General features: G+C 46.8%; 1 protein-coding gene across 1 annotated transcript in view; it reads left to right on the forward strand.

Moving 5' to 3' along the window:
- IGF1R (insulin like growth factor 1 receptor) overlaps positions 1-20,532 on the forward strand; it is a 1,701,728-nt gene that overhangs the window by 1,041,713 nt on the left and 639,483 nt on the right. The window contains exon 8 of the mRNA XM_069625053.1: positions 6,306-6,432. Coding sequence (XP_069481154.1) covers positions 6,306-6,432 — 127 coding nt within the window. The remainder of the gene's footprint in view (positions 1-6,305; positions 6,433-20,532) is intronic.

The raw sequence follows: 20,532 nt of genomic DNA on the forward strand, positions 1-20,532 counted from the left end.
TGGCTGATGCAAATGAAAGGTGAAAACCCTAAACTACTAAGATGGTCATTCTGCCTGCAAGGGTTTGATTTTTACCATTGAGCACACAGCAGGAATTCACCACCAAAATGCTGATGGTCTCTCTAGGATGTTTATAACCGACTAGAGGTATGAGATCCATCCAGGAGTGGATTAAATCCTCCTGTCCCTTAGTCTGGGTTGGGCGAGTGTTAGGGAGAATTCTCATTTATGGCTAATTTCCCTTACCTAGTGAGTCCCTTAGCAGCTTTGCTGGATTTCTGGAGTTTATTTTTTCTACCTGGTAAGAATGTGAACCTTTTTCCCACTCTTACATGTGTTTTGCCATGTGTATTTCTACTTTTTGTGTGATCTTGGGCTCCGGAGCCGCACCACCCCATGAGCCCAACTTTTTGTGTGTTACACAGCACCTTCAGTGCAGTGACACAGGGTTGTCTCCAATACTTCCCACTGACTCCATTTCTCTGGGGCTGACTACTGTCCCCCAGAAACAGGTAAAGTTGCCATTTACTTTATGTAGTCATTTAACCTACATACCCAGGACACCCCATAGTACTTGGAGTATTGGAAAGGGTTAACTCTGATCCCTTTTTGTCTGTGACTCCTGGAGCCTTGTTTCGCTCCCTTAACACTAAGACTTGGCTGGTGGCAGTGGTATCTACCCTAACTTTTCTACCGCGATTATAGTATATAAACGTGGTACTGTTTTAGGCTATTGTGTAAGCCTCGAACATAAACCTGCTTGACCAAATATACTTTACTTTGGGCCCGGTTGGGTTTAGTCGCCATTTCTTTGTGTTAACATCCTTCTGGTGTTTTACTTTGCGCGGCAAGCCAGGTTTGCCTTCTTTGGTCGCCGTCCTTTGGCGGGCTTCTGCGAAGAAGCCCTCCGTTGGCGTCTGGGTGTCTAGGTGGGCTGAATGTGAGGGAGGGGTCCTTGGAGACCCAAGTCACACTTTGTGTCCATTGGCTGGGGTGGTTGTCCGGGCTGGACAACCCCCCTGCTTTGTGATTGACAGCCAGGCTGTGTGAATGGGGGATTTTGGCATAAAAGGCAGGACTCTTGGGCTGGAAGTCAGTCACCACTGGAACTACAAGAACCGAAGAGAAGCGGAGAAGAAGACGGCCACTCCAACTCCCGAGTCCCGGTTAAGCCATGCTGCAGTCCTGAGCTATCTACCCTTCAACGACAGAGAAGATCCAGTCTGGAGTCTTCTTCCCTTGAGCCTGGTGGGATCAACCAGCTCACCTTTCTACAGCCAGAGAATCCTCTCCTGGGTCGAAATCGCTGCACGAAACTGTAGAGGTCCGGATAGCCATCAGAAGAGCCCTCTCCTGTTTTAAAGGAGCGCACCTTTTATTCACTGTTGCTTTGCTGCTGCTGGCCTCATCCCTGGGTAGTGCAGATCGCTCCAGACGCCGTCCTCCTTGTCCCCATGACTGAAGCTTCAGGAACTGTGAGTCTGCAGGAACTACCAGGAACAACTGCCGTGGTACCAGCTTTCTTCATTCGAATAAGGCACTGTGTCCATTTGGTTGTTCTCTCCGTCCGACCTTGAGGAATCGGGGTGAACCCTTTTCCTTATCGAAGGCTTGTCCTTTCTTCCTTCCCTCTTATAACTTTTGCCTCCCTTTGACAATATCCAAGTACTCCCGACAACGTTAATCTCAGACTGTTCTAATCGTGTGATCCTCAACAACAGATCCCTGCTCCATTTGACACTGGCGCCGGCCTATTGACTTTCTGTCTCTTAGAATACGTCCTCTGATTCAAGTGCCTTGACAAAAGTATTGCCTAGGATTTTTATTCCCTTTTCCTTGGTTTTTATTCAATGTGCTAAATGTGTTTTGACTACAGTTACAATTTACCCCGCGGGTACGCTTTTCTTTCGTAAGACCGAACTGTCATTATTGTCAAAAAGTGTGCGCTGCTTAACCCCCGGTAACGTCTTTTGTTTTACAACACCGGTCTGTCAAATCCTAATGTACTTATACCTTGAATTGACCTGAACCAAAGGATTTGGTTGTGTGTGGTATATTTAGAGTGTGGATTTGTTTAATAGAAGTGAAGTGTTTTGTGAACAAATGATTTAAAAATAAATGTACTTATATTTTTTAACCAGAAACCTTGAGTCGGTGTTTGTTTGAGTCACAGTAATTGTAGTCCTTGGTGTAATCCCTATTACTGCTCATTTGCTCTTGAGATAAGTCTGTCTGCTCCACTACTGTTACCACTATAGCTGTGTAGTACAGGCTTCTACCAAAGGTGAAATTGTACTACAACTTGTAGACTTAATTGTCTGTAGTGTTCCCTAAGGGTACTGCAGAGGATTCTGCCTAACACTGTGCAGTAGTCTGCTAGGTTGTTGTTAATGTCCTCTAGTATTTATTCTAGGTCTGTGGATGAGAGGGCGCTGTTAAGTTCAGTCTGTTTTTCAGCAATTTCTTTTGTCAGATTGTCTAGTTATTTAGATATTACTGTGCAGTGAGTAAAATGAAGTCCAGGGAACATTTATTAAGTATCTGTTAACATTTGCGAACAAAATCTTGCTTTTCCTTTGTTGGTCTAAGGAGGATGCACAGACCAGACCGCATGGGATGCGTTGAGCGCTGTAATATTTGGTAAGGATAATGGCATGTAATTTCCTACTTGTTAGTCGTTCCAAATTTTTGATCTTGGTGCTAGTGTCAGTAGTGATGTTCAAGATGCTGGTGACTCTGATTAGGTTTAGGATAGCGTCCGCTTCCTCTGTGCTGAACCCTAGGGTTTCAGCTCTTCTGTCTGTGAGATTTATTAATTTTCATATAACATGGTTTTTGTTGTGTGGGCCTCCACTCGGGTTGCGCAATGGTACAATGTGAGTGAGGGATTCAAGTTGAGTGGGCACAGCAGATATGTACTATTTTAGATTGCAAGTCAATGATTAAATGTAATTTGGGTGTTCTTTGGTCCTGTAGTAACAATGGATGGTTTCTGGGTTTGGATAACCCATGTGTCTGGAAGGACCTGACATGAATATTTCACATGTAGTTTGTGAGTCAGCACACCCATATTTACTTCACACTTTGGCAGCGGTGTAACCAAAGGCTGCATAGCCAAGTTCTGATCTATATATATCCTAGGCTTAGTCCTAATTTGCCTGTCCACACAAAATATAATCTTCAACATTATCATAGATCTTATTACAGCAGAACTTGTACTCTTACTCTGTTTTGGTACTTGAGGAAGACAAGTGTCACCACCCCACTTTCCCTTCCCCCCAAGAGGAGGGTGATTTTGTTTTCCTGAACACCTTAAAGAACATAGCAGACATTCCTTTAACAAATGTTCTGTTTTATTACATTACATACAAAACTCTTGTCTCTTTGAACATTCACTCTCCTTGCAGACGCAGGATGCCTTATTGAACCAATCAGCATTGGTTGCTTACCTTTTGGCAATTTGTGCTATATCGCTGATCTTGACGTACCCAGCGTCCAAGGCGAGGGACCTATAGCTTCCAGAATTCATTCCTTTCTGCCTTTGACCATTGTTTGCAAGAGCAGAGAAGGTAATCTGAAGGACCAGCCCAGACTGTCCTTAATCATGCAATGACATCCTTGGTCTCTTCTTTAAGCCCTCTTCAAAATTACTTTGTATTCTTTCTACTAGTTTGGTCACTGCAGCTAACTGCTTGAAACTAGTAATGCGGAGCGGAATATCCATAGTACCGTATATAGGGCACACAGGACCTCCTAGGCAGAATATTGCACAAAGGGGATATTGAACGTCTTGTAAAATAAAGACCAAATGTAGACTAATGAACTGGAAGCGAATGTGAGGCTGGCGCCAAAGTGATAGCCGAAGATGGGGCTGGGCTGGGAAGGTTTCCAATCACAAAGCTAAACCTAAAATAAACTGCAGGACCATGCGTGGATCCCGAGCAAACTTGATAACTGCGAAACATTACCAGTGGCATCTGCCAATGCTCGCTGAAGGTTAACTAATGAGGCCTACAATCCAAAGTGCTCTTCTTTTTTATAATTATTTTTTTTTTTACAAATCTCAACCTTTGGATTCAAACTGCAAGCTATATCTGATAACTGCTGCAGCTAGTCTATCTCTTGATATGATATGGCATTTATAATGTGCCTATACACAAGTGTTTCAAGGCGTGACGAGGCAAGGGAGGGGGAACAGAGGGAAGACAGACAACGATCCTACTAGGCCAGGTGACATTCAGATCGTGCAGGTGCATGGGAAGGAGAGGGAAGTGCAGGGGGGGGGCCAGTGCAGTACATATGATGAATAAATAAATAACGAGTAAAGTACGGCCAGCAGGTGGCAAGGGTAAGTGCAGAGGTCAAGTGCTGGTAATGGGACTGTAGGGATACAGAAAAACATCCCCAAGTGCGGGGGTTGCCAGGATGGCAGTGCAGGAGTGCGACTGGTGGGGGAGGGGACCTGAGCCCGAGATCAGAGGGCGGCCAGATAACCAGTGCAAGTTCCGTATCAGCCAGGAAGTCAGCACAAGAGAGGAGGAGAAAAAGCAGAAGCAAAGAGAAAGGTTTGGAGGTGCTTCCGGAACCAGACATGATTCTCTTCAAGTTTCAGGGAGGCTGTTCCAGAGGGAGGCCCCAGCCAATGAAAAAGATCTACCACCAACAAGCCTGTTGTTTGGAGAAGCGACTGACCCTGAGGGAATTGGAGGCGGATGAGCGAAGAGCTCGAGAAGGAAGATATTTAGGAAGAGCGAGTTGAAGGTATTGAGGCGCCAGTCCCCAAAAGGCCTTATGGACAATGCAGGGGGTTTTGAACTTAATCCTCGCAGCCACTGGGAGCCAGTGCAGAGATTTCAGTCCTGGAGAGATACGATCCCTGGGCTTCAGGCCAAGGACAAGTCTTGCAGTCCTTTTCTGGATGAGTTGCAGAGGGGCAGAGAGCGGAAGCAGGCAGACGTAGAAGAGGCTGTTGCAATAGTCCAGTCTAGAAAGAACCACGGCTCTGGAGACAGTGAGCTTCTGGGGGAAGGAGAGGAAAGGAAGAATACCTTTGAGGAGGTGCAGCTGGTAGTGTGACTTCTTAGAGACGTCAGAGATGTGAGGAGAGAAGGAGAGTGTGGAGTCGAAGATGACCCAGAGGTTTTTAGCCTCGCAGGTGGGAGCAGGAAGAGGGCCACGGGAGGCCTGCCAGAGAGTGACTGGAAAGGAGGGAGCAGGTGTGCCGATTAGGAGAATCTCTTACTGGAATTAAGGCAGAGATCATTGGCGGCACACCACTCCTGGATAGCAGGCAGACAGTCAGAGATGAGAGAGGGAGAATAGGTGGCTGAGGGTAGCCTGAAACAGAGCCGAGTGTCATCCGCATAGCATTGGAAGTTGGGGCAGAGCGCAGAAATGCGGTGGGCAAGAAGTGCCAGGTATTGGTTGAACAGCCAGGGAGAGAGGTTAGACCCCTGGGCAACACCACAGGTAGAGATGGAGATAGAGGAGAGGAATGACCCAAGTTGAACCTGGGAGGGTCGATCAGAGAGGAAAGAAGTCAGCCACGCCAGGGCCTGACCGGTGATCCCCAGGTTTCATGGAGACGGTTGAGCGGGATGGCATGGTTGACCGTGTCAAAGACAGAGGAGAGATCAATTAAGATGAGGATGCAGGGGGTGTGGGAATCGAGGTTGGAGAGCAGGTCTTCACTGATGATCGACAACCAACAGATTCACTGTGAAGATTGAGCTGGGAGATGGCCAGCTTTTCCTTGGGCTGGACACTGTTGCTGCTGCAGCCTGGCTGGCTCTTTATGCTCTGAGTTTGTCCCTTCCATGTGTCTCAGAAGAAAAGGACAACCATTCCCTGAAGCCACTCCACCTGTTCTGGCTGATGTACAGAAACAGACCAGATTTTCACGGCGGCAAGTCTCCCATGGAGAGCTAAAGTCTTGCGGCAGAGAAGTGCCACTCAATCCCTCCCACAAATCCCTCTAAATGCCAGGAGGCAGCCGAGAGTTTGAGGCAAATATTTCATGCATTCTCTGTAAGAGATGACCGCAATCTAAGGAAGCTTTCAATGCCTCATCTCACTGGATATGTTAAGTCATGATAGCCGGCAAATGACTGCGGCGGGGCGACACGTGCTAACTCCCCCATAGGGACGTCTCACAGGATTTGTCGTCACGGCATGTCACCAAAGTTGCAATGAAAGTGAGGAATACATATGAATGAACAAATATTCTTGAAAATGTAATTGCCTTTAAGCTGCTTTGATGAAGGAATGCATTTTCACATTTTGTAATTCAAGTTTGTTTACAACAGGTAAAACCTACAAGCTGAAGTTCATCTCTAACACAACAATGAAGAACCGGATCAAGTTAACCTGGGAGTGGTACCGCCCTCCAGACTTCCGAGATCTCATCAGCTTCACGGTTTACTACAAAGAGGCGTGAGTATCTTATGTTCAGTGGGTGGTGATGTAATTGAAGACATAACCACTTGGTCAGGTTGGGTTTCCTCGCTGAGTGTTTGCATTGACAGCGTTTATTAAAAAGTACCTTTGCGTTGTCCCGCCGGGCACTTTTTGCATGCTTCAAACAATGATGCACTCAGCCTGCCCTCACTTGATTTTGTTTATCGTTGCTTTTGCAAGGCTGCAGTTGTAAGATCTTTCTTTTTGCTTTTAGAAAAAAAAATTGTTGCAATGGGAGTTTTTTAAAATCTGTGCGCAAAAGTGCATTTCCCTGGAAACAAGGCAGTCAAGTTTTGAAGTCTTCTCTTACAAGGCCACAATCCTTTTAGGTTTCCTCTAATTGATTTTTGTGCCATTAGTCAGTAAGATTGACTTAATAGAATCAATCAAATGTTTTGGAAATAATTGATGAGAAGTTATTATTGAATCTTCAATGGCTTTATAAAACATAACACGTGGTACATACAACTAGCTTCTCAAGGAGTGAATGTATACTTTATAAAGGTTACTGTTGAGACTCCAGTACTCAGGGAGACCATGAAATTCTTGTTTTGGACGGAGGGCGATAAAAAATTGTGGAAACCTTTGTTGATTTTGCCCCATTTTGCTTGTTTGTATTTAATAGATAATCTCAAGTCTTTGATAGCATTTTAGAAAAAAATGTAAAGGGAATTCTTAAAGCAACACAGTTAAATATTTCAAGGCCACAAGACTATAACCATATTACTAATCTCCAGATTAGAGCAAACATTAACCCACCAATTGTCGACATATCTTTTAATCTTCAAAGTTTGGCTATCGATAATCTTGCCCATTGCCTCTAGTGTCTGGAACATGGTGTAGATCTGGCTTTTTATGTGGGCGCCAAATGTGCTCTGTTATGGTAGTGACATTTATACTAGATCCCTTTACACACTAATGCCATTTGCATCGTCTCCAGATGCTCTCTCTGATCTGAAAGACAGGGGAGCGGGTTTGGTTAGCAAGGAGAGGAGGACAGTGAAATGCAGGTTGATTGTAAAGGTGTAGGATTCTGTTGTTTGATGGCTGTTTAATTCCTGTGGATGTGTCTTAGATGGTATAGTTTGCTTGGGTTTAGAGCCTCCGAAGTTTGCTAGAAGATAATTGCTAGGAGGTTAGCGGAGGTCCTGGTGGGCAACTTAACGCATTCATGCGATATGATGATGCCAACATCTGGATAGTGGTGCCCTTCGAGTAAGGAACTTGTTGAAAATATGACCTGGTATCTCTGCCAGTGTGCAGTGAATGTCCTTTGAGAGTGAGGGAACAAAGGTAGCCTACAGCAGTGACAGCAGTTGAGCGTAATTTCCTAGAGGATTTCAGAGGAGGTATTCCAGAGAGGGCAGAGTGCGTGTGGGGCCTGTGATGAAACAAGGGTATTCGTCCCTTATCCCCAAGGGGAAAGCTCCCCCTTTGAGACTACAGAGGTGAGCCCGCTCTGCAACACACTCCCTAGGGGTCTGAGCAATTGGGACCTCACTGAAGATACTTCCCATTAGGGAACAAGGACTCCCGTTCCTGTGAGGAACTCCTTAGGTCACCCACCATAGCAGCATTTATGAGACTATCAGGTATGGAAGAACATTGTAAGATCCAGATGTTTGACAGAAAGCATAACTAAAAGATAACGTTATGCCCAAGGAAAAGGGTTTGTCGCTTTAAGGAGACATGTACATTTCACTAAGGCGAGTAGACTGAAGAGCGAGAGCACGCCGTAGAGAGGCAACGCAGAAAGTGAGAGAAGAGCATAAGCAGGGGAAACTCAATGACACAACAACTTCTCAGTGAGAGAGAAGACAGAGGGTGGGATGCCAGCAGTATCGACAAGCATAAGATCCAGGGCAGAGGAAGAAGATCCTGAGCGAGTGCCAAGCCCCACCGCATTCCCCTGCAAACATAGAGGTAACAGGGTGAATGGGAGAACTGGGAGACCCCTGGGTCATCGTTATGAAGCGGGAAGAATTGTTCCTGTAAAATTGATGAGATACTGAATATTAAACCATTTAAGTGGATCTGTGATAAAGCAGTAAAGAGAATAACGAATAAGCCTGAAAGAGGACAATGGTATCCAATCGCCTAAACGGCGGGATGCCAAAAGGTAACCATACTCGCTACGGGTGATTTGAACCTCCAGTTTGAGCCCCAGACCTGTTAGGAGGGATCTGGGATGAACAATATCAGGCCTGGGATGTTCCGGACCTCAAGGCAGCCCCTCCAAAAAGAATGCATAGCTGGGCCTTAGAAACAGCTTTGGCCCTGTATGAACTACATTCAAGGTCCTGTAATGGGGGGGTCAAATCTCAAAGACCAACCGGCAAAGAACACCTTTCATGGCCCTAATGGGTATTCGCTGATTGATTATGCACTTATATCTGGTAAAAATTGGGGACATGTTGGATCTAGCGATTTTTGTGACTACCAATCCCACGGTAAAAAGTGTGCTGGGGGAAAGAGCACAAGAGATGGTTGTGACCGGCAATGCCCGGAAGTCTGTAAAATGGACGAGATTGATAGAGGCGGAATGCAAAAGTGATCTGTACGATGCTCTTGGGCGAGCATAGACCTTATTTGCAGTGATCATATCTCTGACATATTCATTTTAGCAGAATACGAAGTTCTTATAAACAAGATGCAACCTTTTTTTCACATGCACATCATCGCAGCTAAAGAAAAAAGCCACCAGTAAGAAAGGGTGGTAGAATTCATAGTGCTGCGAAGCAAAAAAAACAATTTACTTGTGCTAAAGAACGAGGGCAAAATTCAAATTCCAATATTGAGATGACCATATAAGAACTTGCTCACTAATAAAAAAAGAGGATTTGCAATTGCCCAATTGGCCAAATTACATGAGGGAAGCAGAGAGAAGATTTTATCACTTTGTGGAAAATGGTGGCGAGAGCAACCAATGAGGTGGACCAGGTCCCTATGTGCAATATCTCTGCGAGTGATTGATGGTCCCATTTCAGTACTCTCTATAACGCTCAGGCCAGTGACGCTATCACCCAACAAGACAGCCATCCCTGTCTTATTGAATGCGAGGTAGCGATGGTCATTAACCTGAAATAGGTAGAAGTGACAATTAAGAAGCCGATCTTGAGATCTGGTCGAGGGTGCTCCTCGCAGTTTTTAATGCTATAACTAGGACAGGAACTATGCCGTTATCCTGGCAAATATGCACTCCTGGTGCCCCGTTTACAAAAAAGGTGGAAGAGATTCCCCAACGACCTATCGCCCAATATCGTTATTGGACTCTGCTGGGAAAATCTTTGGCAAAATTATCTTAAGCAAGTTGCAGGAATGGGCAGGTAACAATCGGGTAATCTCCAATTTACAGGCAGGGTTTCAAGCCGAAAACGGAACAATGGGCCAGTATTTCACTTTGTTTTTGCTTATTCAGAAATATATTAGCCTTTCAGGGGTGAAACTTTATGCAGTGTTCCTTGACCTCCGAACTGCCTTCGATAGTGTGTCGAGAGCTACTGTCCGGAAGATTTTGTATAAAGGAAAGTGCCCAAACCATCTTGTTGCACTTGTTCGTCAAATGTACTCTATGAACTCAGCCCAGGTAAGATACGGCTTAGAAGGGGAAGTGACCCCTTCCCTCCCAGTGAGTAAAGGAGTAAGACAGGGTTGTGTGTTAGATCCCTTATTATTTTGCATATATGTTGCGAAGATAATTAATGCGATCGTGGCTGATTGCCGGGATTGCCCTAAACTGGGAAGTGTGAAGTATTCTACACTCTTTTACGCAGACAATGCTGTGCTGCTGGCAAACACACCCCATGGTTTAACCAACTCCTTAAGAACATTTGAAAGAAAATGTAAAGAGCTGAGTCTGGTACTCAATACTGATAAAACAAAGACAATGGTTTGTTGCCCTAAACGGTTCAAACCGCACCCTCTCCGTTTAGTACTAGACGATGTTTTACATGAGTAAGTCCACTATTTCGATTTTCTTGCTATTCGCTTTCAAGAACATGGCGACTGGGGAGAGCAGATAGAGAGATCTAATTCACCCTGCGAAAAACTGTGGAGCGGTAAAATCTATTTTCAGCAGGCTCCGAGCGGAGCTGTCTCCCCGGCCTTGCAGATGCACAGAAGACAATCCATTCCGGCTGCATTATATGGTGCTAAACTGTGGAGTTATGGTAACGTGAAAGCTTTGGACGTAACTAAATCAATTTACTTCTCTACCGCCAACCTTCCCACACTCGCAATCCAGAAACCGACATCCCCCCTCCTCATCACCCCGCTCCTCAAGCCTAATACTAAATTCAATCTCCTAGGAGATTTCACTCTCGGCTACAAATACCTCACTGACCACAAGGCCTCTTCCCTCGCAGCCACCCTTGAATAGATGAACTTCAGTTAACTGGTCCTCTCGCCCACCCATGAAAAAGGAAGAACACTTAATTGGATACTCCCTTTCAACACTCCTCTCCATGTATTCTCTATTATCCCCCTTCCTTGGTTAGACCATTCCTTGATCCTCTTCACTTTTACCACGAACCCCTCTGCATTACTGCCAGACACATCCGTAAGCTCACATTCGAGCTTCTGACTCCCACCATCCTAGCTTCCCTCCATTCAGCCCCAGACCATTCGACCACCAAAGCTTTACTAGCTTCCTACAACTCTGCTCTGCTCACTGCTCTTGACGAACACGCTCCCTTCAAAACTACCTCCCGGGAAAAAAGGAACCTCCTAAACGGGTTCACTGATGACCTGGCCTCTCTCTGGAAAAAGAAAGCGCTCTTGAACGTCTCTGGAGGAAGAACTCTACCAAAACAGCCTCCCAGTGTTCAGCTCACACCTATAAAACAGCTATCATTGCCACCAAAGCCAACATCTTTAACACCAGAATCTCTGATGTAAGCTCAAACACCAGAGAGCTTTTCAAAATTCTTAGAGAGCTCGAAACCCCACGACCCCCTTCTGACAATTGTCCAAAAAACAAAGCATGGTGCACACTCATCCAATCTTCCCTGGACACAAAAACACAAACTAAGGGACACAGCTATTCTAAAAAAAAGAAAAGACTGCTACCTCCCTTGCCACAAACTTCCCTGGACAACCCCTCCACGATTGCAACACATCCTCCTCCGTTCCAATTCACTGCCGTCTCACCACAGAAGTCCTCACAACTATCCAGCACCTGAAAGCATCCAATTGTGTGGGCGACAGCTGCCCAGCTCACATTGTCAAAAAGTGTGCATAACCCTTAGCTCCTACCCTAGCCAGCTGTATTAACATATCATTCAAATCCAATTCTATTCCCACTGCCATCAAAGAAGCGTGGGTCACGCCTCTCCTGAAGAGACCCACCTTGGATCCCACCGTCCCCACTAACTACCGCCCTATCACCACAGTACCCTGTCTCCTCAAAATCCTGGACCGCACTGCCTACACGCAACTTCATTTACACCTTGAAAACCACTATCTACTAGGTACCCGCCAATCAGGCTTTAGGTCCAAACACAGTACGGAATCTGCCCTCCTTGACCTTAAGATCCAGCTTGACCACGTTGGGGATAATGCCGAGCTTGCAATCCTCCTTCTACTTGACCTCTCCCCAGCCTTCGACATGTTAAATCATAAAAACCTCTGCAAACACCTCACCACAACTTTCTACCTCACCTCAGAAGCCACTTTATGGATCCAATCCTTCCTATCTGGACGATCCACTAGGGTCTTTGCAGGGCCCGAATCAGCTGACCCCATACCTGTTTCCTACGGTGTCCCACAAGGCTCATGCCTCTCCCCCCACCCTCTATAACTTGTATACCAAACCCCTTTTCGATCACCTAGACAGCCTCAACATACCCTACACCGGGGGGGCGGAGCTAGCTGCAGAGCAATGCAGACGTGAGTCCCCCGGAGCTCCTGCTGCTGTTGCGAATATCCTGATAAAAGAGCCTGACATCTGTGCCGTTACGGGCTATAATCAGCAGCACTGGTGGCGTAAACGCTGGAGCACAGACTGATCTAATGTGTGGGCTGGAAGCGACCCACAGGCAGTAATCTGACTGTGTGAAAATCCTGCAGCGGTGCGCGGAACAGACAGCCAAGATGGCCGACGGCTACGAAATGCACCCAAGGAGATACGTGTGAGCGTACCTGACACAAAGCCTGCAGGAGCACACCAGCCGTGACACTGCGGGAATCCGCAAGCTTACTATGACGTGACCGATGACCAGTTCGCCCGACAGACTAACCTGCCGGCGAGAACAGCCTCCGGTGGAACCAGGGCAAGGCCGTGGCACAGACAACCGGTATCTGGGATGTGGCTGCAGAGTCCGCCAAGCCCCGAGCTGAAGCACAACAGTCGGCTACTGGATACTTGGGCAATTCCAGAGGAGGAGCCCAATGCATGATAGAGGCAGCAGAGACGGAATAAAGATGACAGTGAAGCGCGAGGGGGGACAAGCACCCGGCTGCCACATAACACACCACTGAGCAAAGCGGGTGGACCCCACTCCGACCAGCAGTTAACACACTGCAGGGGTGCGGTTAGCTCCTGGACTACACCCGGAACCAATACCCGGATAGTATACACGCACCGCGCGAGCCTGGAAAACAGTAGGAACATTACCAAGTGGTTAAGGAAGGCATAAGAAAACGCGCTGAAGAAGGTGCACTGGGGGTTCACAATGCAGAGCTACACAGGCACGCTGCCTGCATTGTATCCGGGGGGGTGGGGGGGGGCATAATATACTACCAAGAGATCAGAGACCAGCGTGGGGGCCAATAGTACCACACTAAAACCTGCATAAATCCGGCGAGGTTCCCTACTGTGCAGAGCACCAGGCGGCACACCCGCCTCTGAAGAGCACTACACTGAGTTATTGAGGATCCCCTTCAAGTATCATAGAGCCCCCAGTGCGTGCAGACCCCGACTCTTAAACAGATATTGATTGTGTGGAAGGGCGGTCGAACCAAAGCAGCCCCTGACTTAGAGGACTAATAGTGGACGGCAGGGAAACAGACAATAGACCTGCCACACCGTACACCTACCTACACGAGGCGAATTGCCACTACTGCCGACCGGTGCCGCACAGGAGAAGGGGAGAGAACAAAATAAAAGCAACCTCCTGATATCACTTTCTCCAAAACATCGGCACAAGAGGGATAGTGTGAACGCTGACCTACAAGAAAACCAGTAAAGCCAATACAAGCCTCTGGGTGACCGGAGTAATAACAAAAGTCAACCACTTCCCCCCGCCATACATCTCCAGCCAATGTGTGGTACACAGACTCGAGAACCAATCAAATCATAGCCAAGGACGTGGAGTGAAACTACACGGCGAAGCAGAAATCACCATAATTGTGGTTGTTACACGTTCTGGACCTACAACACCCCCCGCAATCCGACCCTGACTAATTGGTGCAAATTGCTGAGTGCTGCCCACTAACCACCGTAACAAAACCTGTCAAACACGACTGGCCGACACCTGTGTCTGTGATGGGGAAGGACAAGATGAAAAAGCTAACCAATCAAAGCAAAATTGATCAAATTGCCACGTCCACGTCAAGCTCCCAACTGGAACACGATCAACCAGATGCCATGGCAGGAACGGAAAACAGTGCATCTTTGAAAGATATCATGGCTGCAATTGCAGACTCCAGGGCCTCCATGGAACAAGAAATTGATGGCATTAGCATGGATGTTTCACTCCTCTGCCACGATTTACAGAAACTGACATCCCGTACAGGAGAAGCGGAACAGCAAATTTCTGGGACTGAAGATGGACTACGCAACCTAGAGCTGAGGCTAGCCGGGGTCACAACATGCCTGAAAACAATGGAGGAGAGAGTAGAGGAAAGTGAGGGAAGATCAAGGTGAAATAACATTCGTATCCTGGGTTTGCCAGAAAGAACTGAAGGCCCCTCCATGGAACTGTTCGTTGAACAATTGCTTACTGATATGTTCGAACCCAAGACATTCTCAAAATTCTTTTCGATAGAACGTGCGCATCGGATGCCCACTGGAAGACCGATACCTGGAGCGCCCCAGCACACCATAATAGCAAAACTGTTAAACTACAGGGACAGAGACGCGCTACTCCAGACGGCACGTGCCAAGGGCACACTGACCTATAATGGGTCCAAAATTGCATTCTTCCCAGACTACACCAGGGAAGTGCAAAAAGCCAGGCAATCGTTTGACCAACTGAAAAAATAGCTTCACCCGAAAACCTGAAATATTGCCTAATAATTCCGGTCCAATTTAAGATATATCATGCAGGGACAACGGTGCACTTCACTGATCCTAAGGAGGCGTGGAGCTGGGCTGAGAAACATATTGAAGGCGACTGGTTAATAGTGAGAAACACCAGAAACAGAAATAGGAACCCTCTGCTGCTGCCAGAGAGAGAACCACCGGCCCTGCAGCCACCGGAGCAAGAGCCAATACAGCAGGAGTGAATGGACTGAAACAAACACCTATGAAGCAAACCAGCCCTCAACAACTCAGAAAATGGATAACCATACCAATATAACGTGTGCACTCCACACAAACTCATGGAGCACGGATGTGCCTAAAATGAAACAGCCAATGTAGATGCACAGCCCCCCACCTTCCTCCCTCTCTCCCTTTCTCCACTTGAATTTTTCCCACTGTCCCTTCCTTCTGAATGTTTACATTGAGGCCTCGGCCCCTGGTGTGAGTTGCTAAATTTAATGTTCTAGCTGGAGGCGCGCTGCTTGCCGTCCTCTGACTACTGTTCGGGCAACAGATGCTTCAGGTTGGGGCGAAGTATTGGGTGGGGGGAATGAACGTGAGGAAAGTTGATAATGTTTTTAATTTCCGAGTATATGTTGCAAGACCAAAATGATGGAGGAGAGTTGCACCCACACACTCCTGGATCCGGCTAGCACTCAACGCACATAGCTCAACCATAGATTGGCACGCAATAGGGACTCGGACCACCAGCACCTACCCTACATACTGTATTAGATATTCACACCTAAACCTATCAAATGCCTACAAGTAACACAGTAAAACGGGTCCTTAAAATAATGACCTGGAATGTGAACGGACTGGAGAGCAGCATAAAAAGGAGACTGGTGTTACAGTTCCTAAACAGACACACCACGGATATGGTCTTCCTAACGAAACCCACCTGGCAGGCATGAACAACAACCTCTTTGGATGCACTAACTACCGCACAGCGATACAGGCAGGCTTTACAATGGGCTTGAGAAGGGTGATAACACTCATACACAAGAGACTTCCATTCACCTAGCAAAGGTGACATAAGACACCAGTGGTAGATTCACGTACATTACAGGCACACTATGGGACAAAAAGGTCTCCTTCCTGGCGGTCTATTCCCCACCCCCGTTGCTAGCCACAATGATACAAGACATATTGCCTTTGTTGATTGAGGATACGTCTGAGATCCTAATCCTGGGAGGGGTCTTTAACGAGGTTCTTGACGTGACTCAAGACCGCACACACCCACGCAGTAGAGACCCCAACACACATACTAAACTTGCAACATTCGCTGAAGCTCTTGGACTTCGAGATGTGTGGCGTGACTTGCACCCAAACGATAGGCAATACTCATTCCACTCTGGGGCACACGCTTCACTGTCACGGCTGCACTACTTCTTCCTACCGGCACCCATGATACACATGGCTACGCAGGCAACCTTCCTACCAAGAGGCATCTCGGACCAATCCCAACTGCTCATACTGATTGAAACCTCTAAACCATCACCTCCACCACTATGGCGCCTGAACGGATACTATCTGGGCTTCCCGAAACTGACTGAACACATGCAAACCGCCAGCAAAACATACTTTGAGTTAAATGTAGACTCGGTGGAGTGTCCTATTACACTCTGGGAGGCCTACAAGCCAGTACTCTGCGGTGAGGTCATCTCCTGGACCACAGTGCATAAAAAAACACACCTGAAAGCAGTAATAGAAGCAGAGGAAGAAGTTCAACAAGCTGAAACAGTTCACCTTACCCAGAACCAGACAGACCCACACAGAGCCTTAATCCTAGCCCAAAAGAAACTGCAAAACGTGGCACTAGATAACACAAGGCAGGCCCATAACGCAATGAAAGCTACGATCTATGAGACAAGGGATAAAGCAGGGAAAATGTTAGCGTGGCTGGAACGACGAGATGAAGGCCATAGCCAGGTGAGAATGATCACCCCAGATAATGCTGACACGCTTCTAATAGATGCAGAGATAGTGGAAGGGTTTGCGCAATACTATGAAGATCTATATCACGCCCCCAATGACAGCCCCTTGTCCTCCATGCTGGATGAGGTCATACTTCCCCTCTTGACCCCCACACAAAGCACTAGTCTGGAAGCGGATATCATGGAAGAAGTGAAATCGGCAATGGCACAACTCCAAGCTGGCAAAACACCGGATCCAAACGGTTTCCCGGTGGAAACCTGGAAGAGAATAGGAGGCAACGAGATCGCCCCTCCTCTCCTGAACATGTATCGGAAAGCCAGAGTACTGGGCACCCTCCCGGCCGACCTCAGAAAGGCCACTATAATAGTAATACCCAAAGCTGGCAAGCCACTGGAAAAGTGCATCTCATACAGACCAATATCCCTGATTAACAGCAAAAATCCTAACCAAAGTCTTGGCAACGAGACTACAAAAAGTTATAACATCCCTGATCCACCCGGATTAATGTGGCTTCATGCAAAAATCCAACAGCAAAAATCCAACAGCAAAAATCCTAACCAAAGTCTTGGCAACGAGACTACAAAAAGTTATAACATCCCTGATCCACCCGGATTAATGTGGCTTCATGCCCAGCAGATTCACGAGGATGAATATACGTAGACTCCACTTAGCATTCGAGCGGGGCCAGACCATAGAGGTCCCATTGGCACTGTTGGCGATAGACTTCGAGAAAGCGTTCGACTCTGTCTACTGGGATGCTCTGTGGGACATCATGAGACGGATGTGGTTCGGTGCCCAATTTTTGAGCTGGGTCAAATTACTGTTTGCTTCACCAGTAGCTGAGGTCAAGGTGAATGGGTGGGTGTCTAGACCCTTTGCGCTGGGAAAGGGGACGAGACAAGGCTGCCCCCTATCGGCACTACTCTTCGCACTAGCAATGGAACCGCTGGCTATACTGCTGAGGGAGTCACATGCCTGGAAGGGATTCCCAAGCCCGTCGGGCTCGGAAGAGAGTCTCCTTATACACTGACGACCTGCTGATATACCTGAGAAACCCTGCATTCAGCGTGCTCATCAGTGACACAAATATTAGAAAAATATGGGGCCTTTAGTGGACTAAGGATTAACTGGAAGAAGTCAACACTATTCCCGATCAACGATGCGGGAGGGAGACTCCCCGAGTCCTGCCCATACAAGATCATAAGGGACCAGTTTCGATACCTGGGCATCCAAATCACGCGCGACCTTAACAAATACACAGCTGGTAACCTGCACCCCATCATGGAAAGATTTGCAAGAGACGTACAGCACTGGATGTCTCTCCCACTGACTTTATTAGGACGTGCAGCCCTATTTAAGATGTTGGTTTTCCCCCGCTTTCTATACGTCTTGCAAAATGCCCCAATACACATACCAATGAAGACATTCCAGATAATAGACTGCACAATCAGGAAACTCCTATGGAGTGGTGGACACCCAAGAACAGCACTCCGAACGCTGCAGAGGTCTATATGGAAGGGTGGGGATCAGTCTCCCACGACTACAGACATATTACTGGGCCAGTCAGCTGACAGTGGTTAATGATGCACTGCATGAGGATGTTAATCTACCACACATACGTGCAGCCCCACCGCTGAAACTATACTTAAAACCACATGCTCCACTTCATAAAGATATGTCGACACAGACATCCAAAATTTGGGCAGAGATGCATACTTTTCTTGGATGGGAAAAGAAGGTCACACTGATACAACTACTATGGCAGAACAGCAACCTCCCTGAAGTAATTAAACTGCCCCGATGGCCGGCCTGGGTAGAGTGCGACGTGCGGAAAGTGGGGGATATAATAGCAAATGGGACCCCCAAACCTTTTGAGGATCTAATGGTGACATTTCACCTCCCAACAACCGAAAGATACCACTACACACAACTCAGACACGCCCTACAGCAACACCTACCTGCTCTGGCCAACATGCCAGAGTGTACCTCAGTGGAAAGGAATATAGTCATAGGACAAATTGACACGAAAGTCACCACGATTATGTACGCTGCCATCACCTCCTTTGCCACACCTGAACTACTGAGTCTGAAAACCAAGTGGGAAAGGGATGTAGGAATTATTATGCCAGAAGACTGGATCAAAGCCCTAATGTGCCCACGTGAGGTGGCTATTTCGGCCAGACTACGCTTGATTCAATTAAAGATACTACACAGGGTATACTATCCAAGAGTGGCACTGTACCGCTGGGGCAGGATAGCAGAACCCAACTGCCTGCGGTGTCGTAATGCAGAGGGCACGTTCTTCCACGTATTATGGACTGCCCACGCATACAGATCTACTGGCAGCAAAGCTGTGATGTACTGTCAAAGGTCCTGGGCCAAACAATCCCTAGGGACCCCAAGATGTTGTTGGGAATGGAGGGGGAGGAGGATTTGTTCCGATATGAAAAACTGTGTCTTGTCAACCGCCACTGCAGTAACTAAGAGGAACATTGCAAAGCTATGGGGGTGGCAGAAGTTCCGACGGTCGAACAATGGGCTGCAGATGTACAATTATGCGCTATCATTGAGCAGAGAGTATATAGAGCAAGGGGATGCCCCGAAAAAGCCGGCAAAATCTGGCAACGGTGGGAAGAAGCAATGTGAGCCTCTGTCCAAAAATGGTGCTAGGAGTCATACAAGTGTGTAACACAGAACTGCTAAGTTGCATGTGACCGGAGCAATTGACTCGAACCCGATGTCCCCCTCCTTTGATTCTTTTTGTAGTTTTGTTTCTTTGTTGACCCTGATAGGGTCAGTTGTAATTTTCTATGCAAAAAAATAAATAAAATATGTCATATAACATACCCTACACCAATTTTGCAATGCCATCTTAGCAGGGACCTCAACCAAAAACATCAACAAACTTCAACTTCTCCAGAATAATGCTCTCAGAGCAGTCTGGGGCTTGAAACGCTCTGATCACATCTCACAAATCGGACGGGAGGCTCATTGGGTCCCAATCAAAGCTTGTATCGAATTTAAACTTCTTGCTATCATGCACCGCTGCTTATACAACACTGCCCCCCTACCTCACGAACCGTATCACTAAGAAACTCAAAACGCGCAGCCTCCATTCCTCCACATCTACCTTGCGCATACCTAGATTTGGCAGAAAAAGAGCTGGGGTGCTCCTACTGTACCACCATCGCTCCCACACTCTGGAACGTCCTCCCTCAGCATATGCAAGACAAACCTGCTTACACACTCTTCCGAAAGAAAGTTAAAAACCTCACTGTTCAACAAATATGCGTAACTCTTACAGCCTTCTATCCACTTTGAACATGACCAGTTATCTTGATGAAATGTAACCACTGTTTTCAACTATCTGTAACACACAATGTACTGCCTTCTTAGCGCCGTGATACCTCTGGGTGTGGACGCTACCAACAAATACAATAAATAAATAAAATACAATGTTTCTAAAAACCTTGCTGCCCCTACTTTTGAGTGCTCCCACTGGTTGTGTGAGGATAGAACTGGATGTCACCTCTGTAGTATGTGTTTATGGCTCTTTATTGCAGAAATAAAACTATTACACAAATACTATTTACCCAGTAATAGTCTTTCAGTAGCGTGTATTTTCTTGGAGTCACATGTGCCCCAACATACTCTGGGGAAAAACAGACAATCTGAGGATGACGATGATGAATTTATAAAGCGCTAGTTCACCAAAAGCAATTTACCAAGATGCCAATTAACCAATTCTACTAACAATTTCCACCTCTGCACACAACTCTCAAAATCCAAACCAAACACAACCACAAACCTACAGCACAACAAACCACACAAGCTTCACCACATTGCAACAACAAAACAAAAACACATATAGACTTACCCAACAGTACATGACGACT

This window comes from Ambystoma mexicanum, chromosome 11, assembly GCF_040938575.1.
Source record: "Ambystoma mexicanum isolate Mex_15411 chromosome 11, UKY_AmexF1_1, whole genome shotgun sequence".
Taxonomy (NCBI): domain Eukaryota; kingdom Metazoa; phylum Chordata; class Amphibia; order Caudata; family Ambystomatidae; genus Ambystoma; species Ambystoma mexicanum.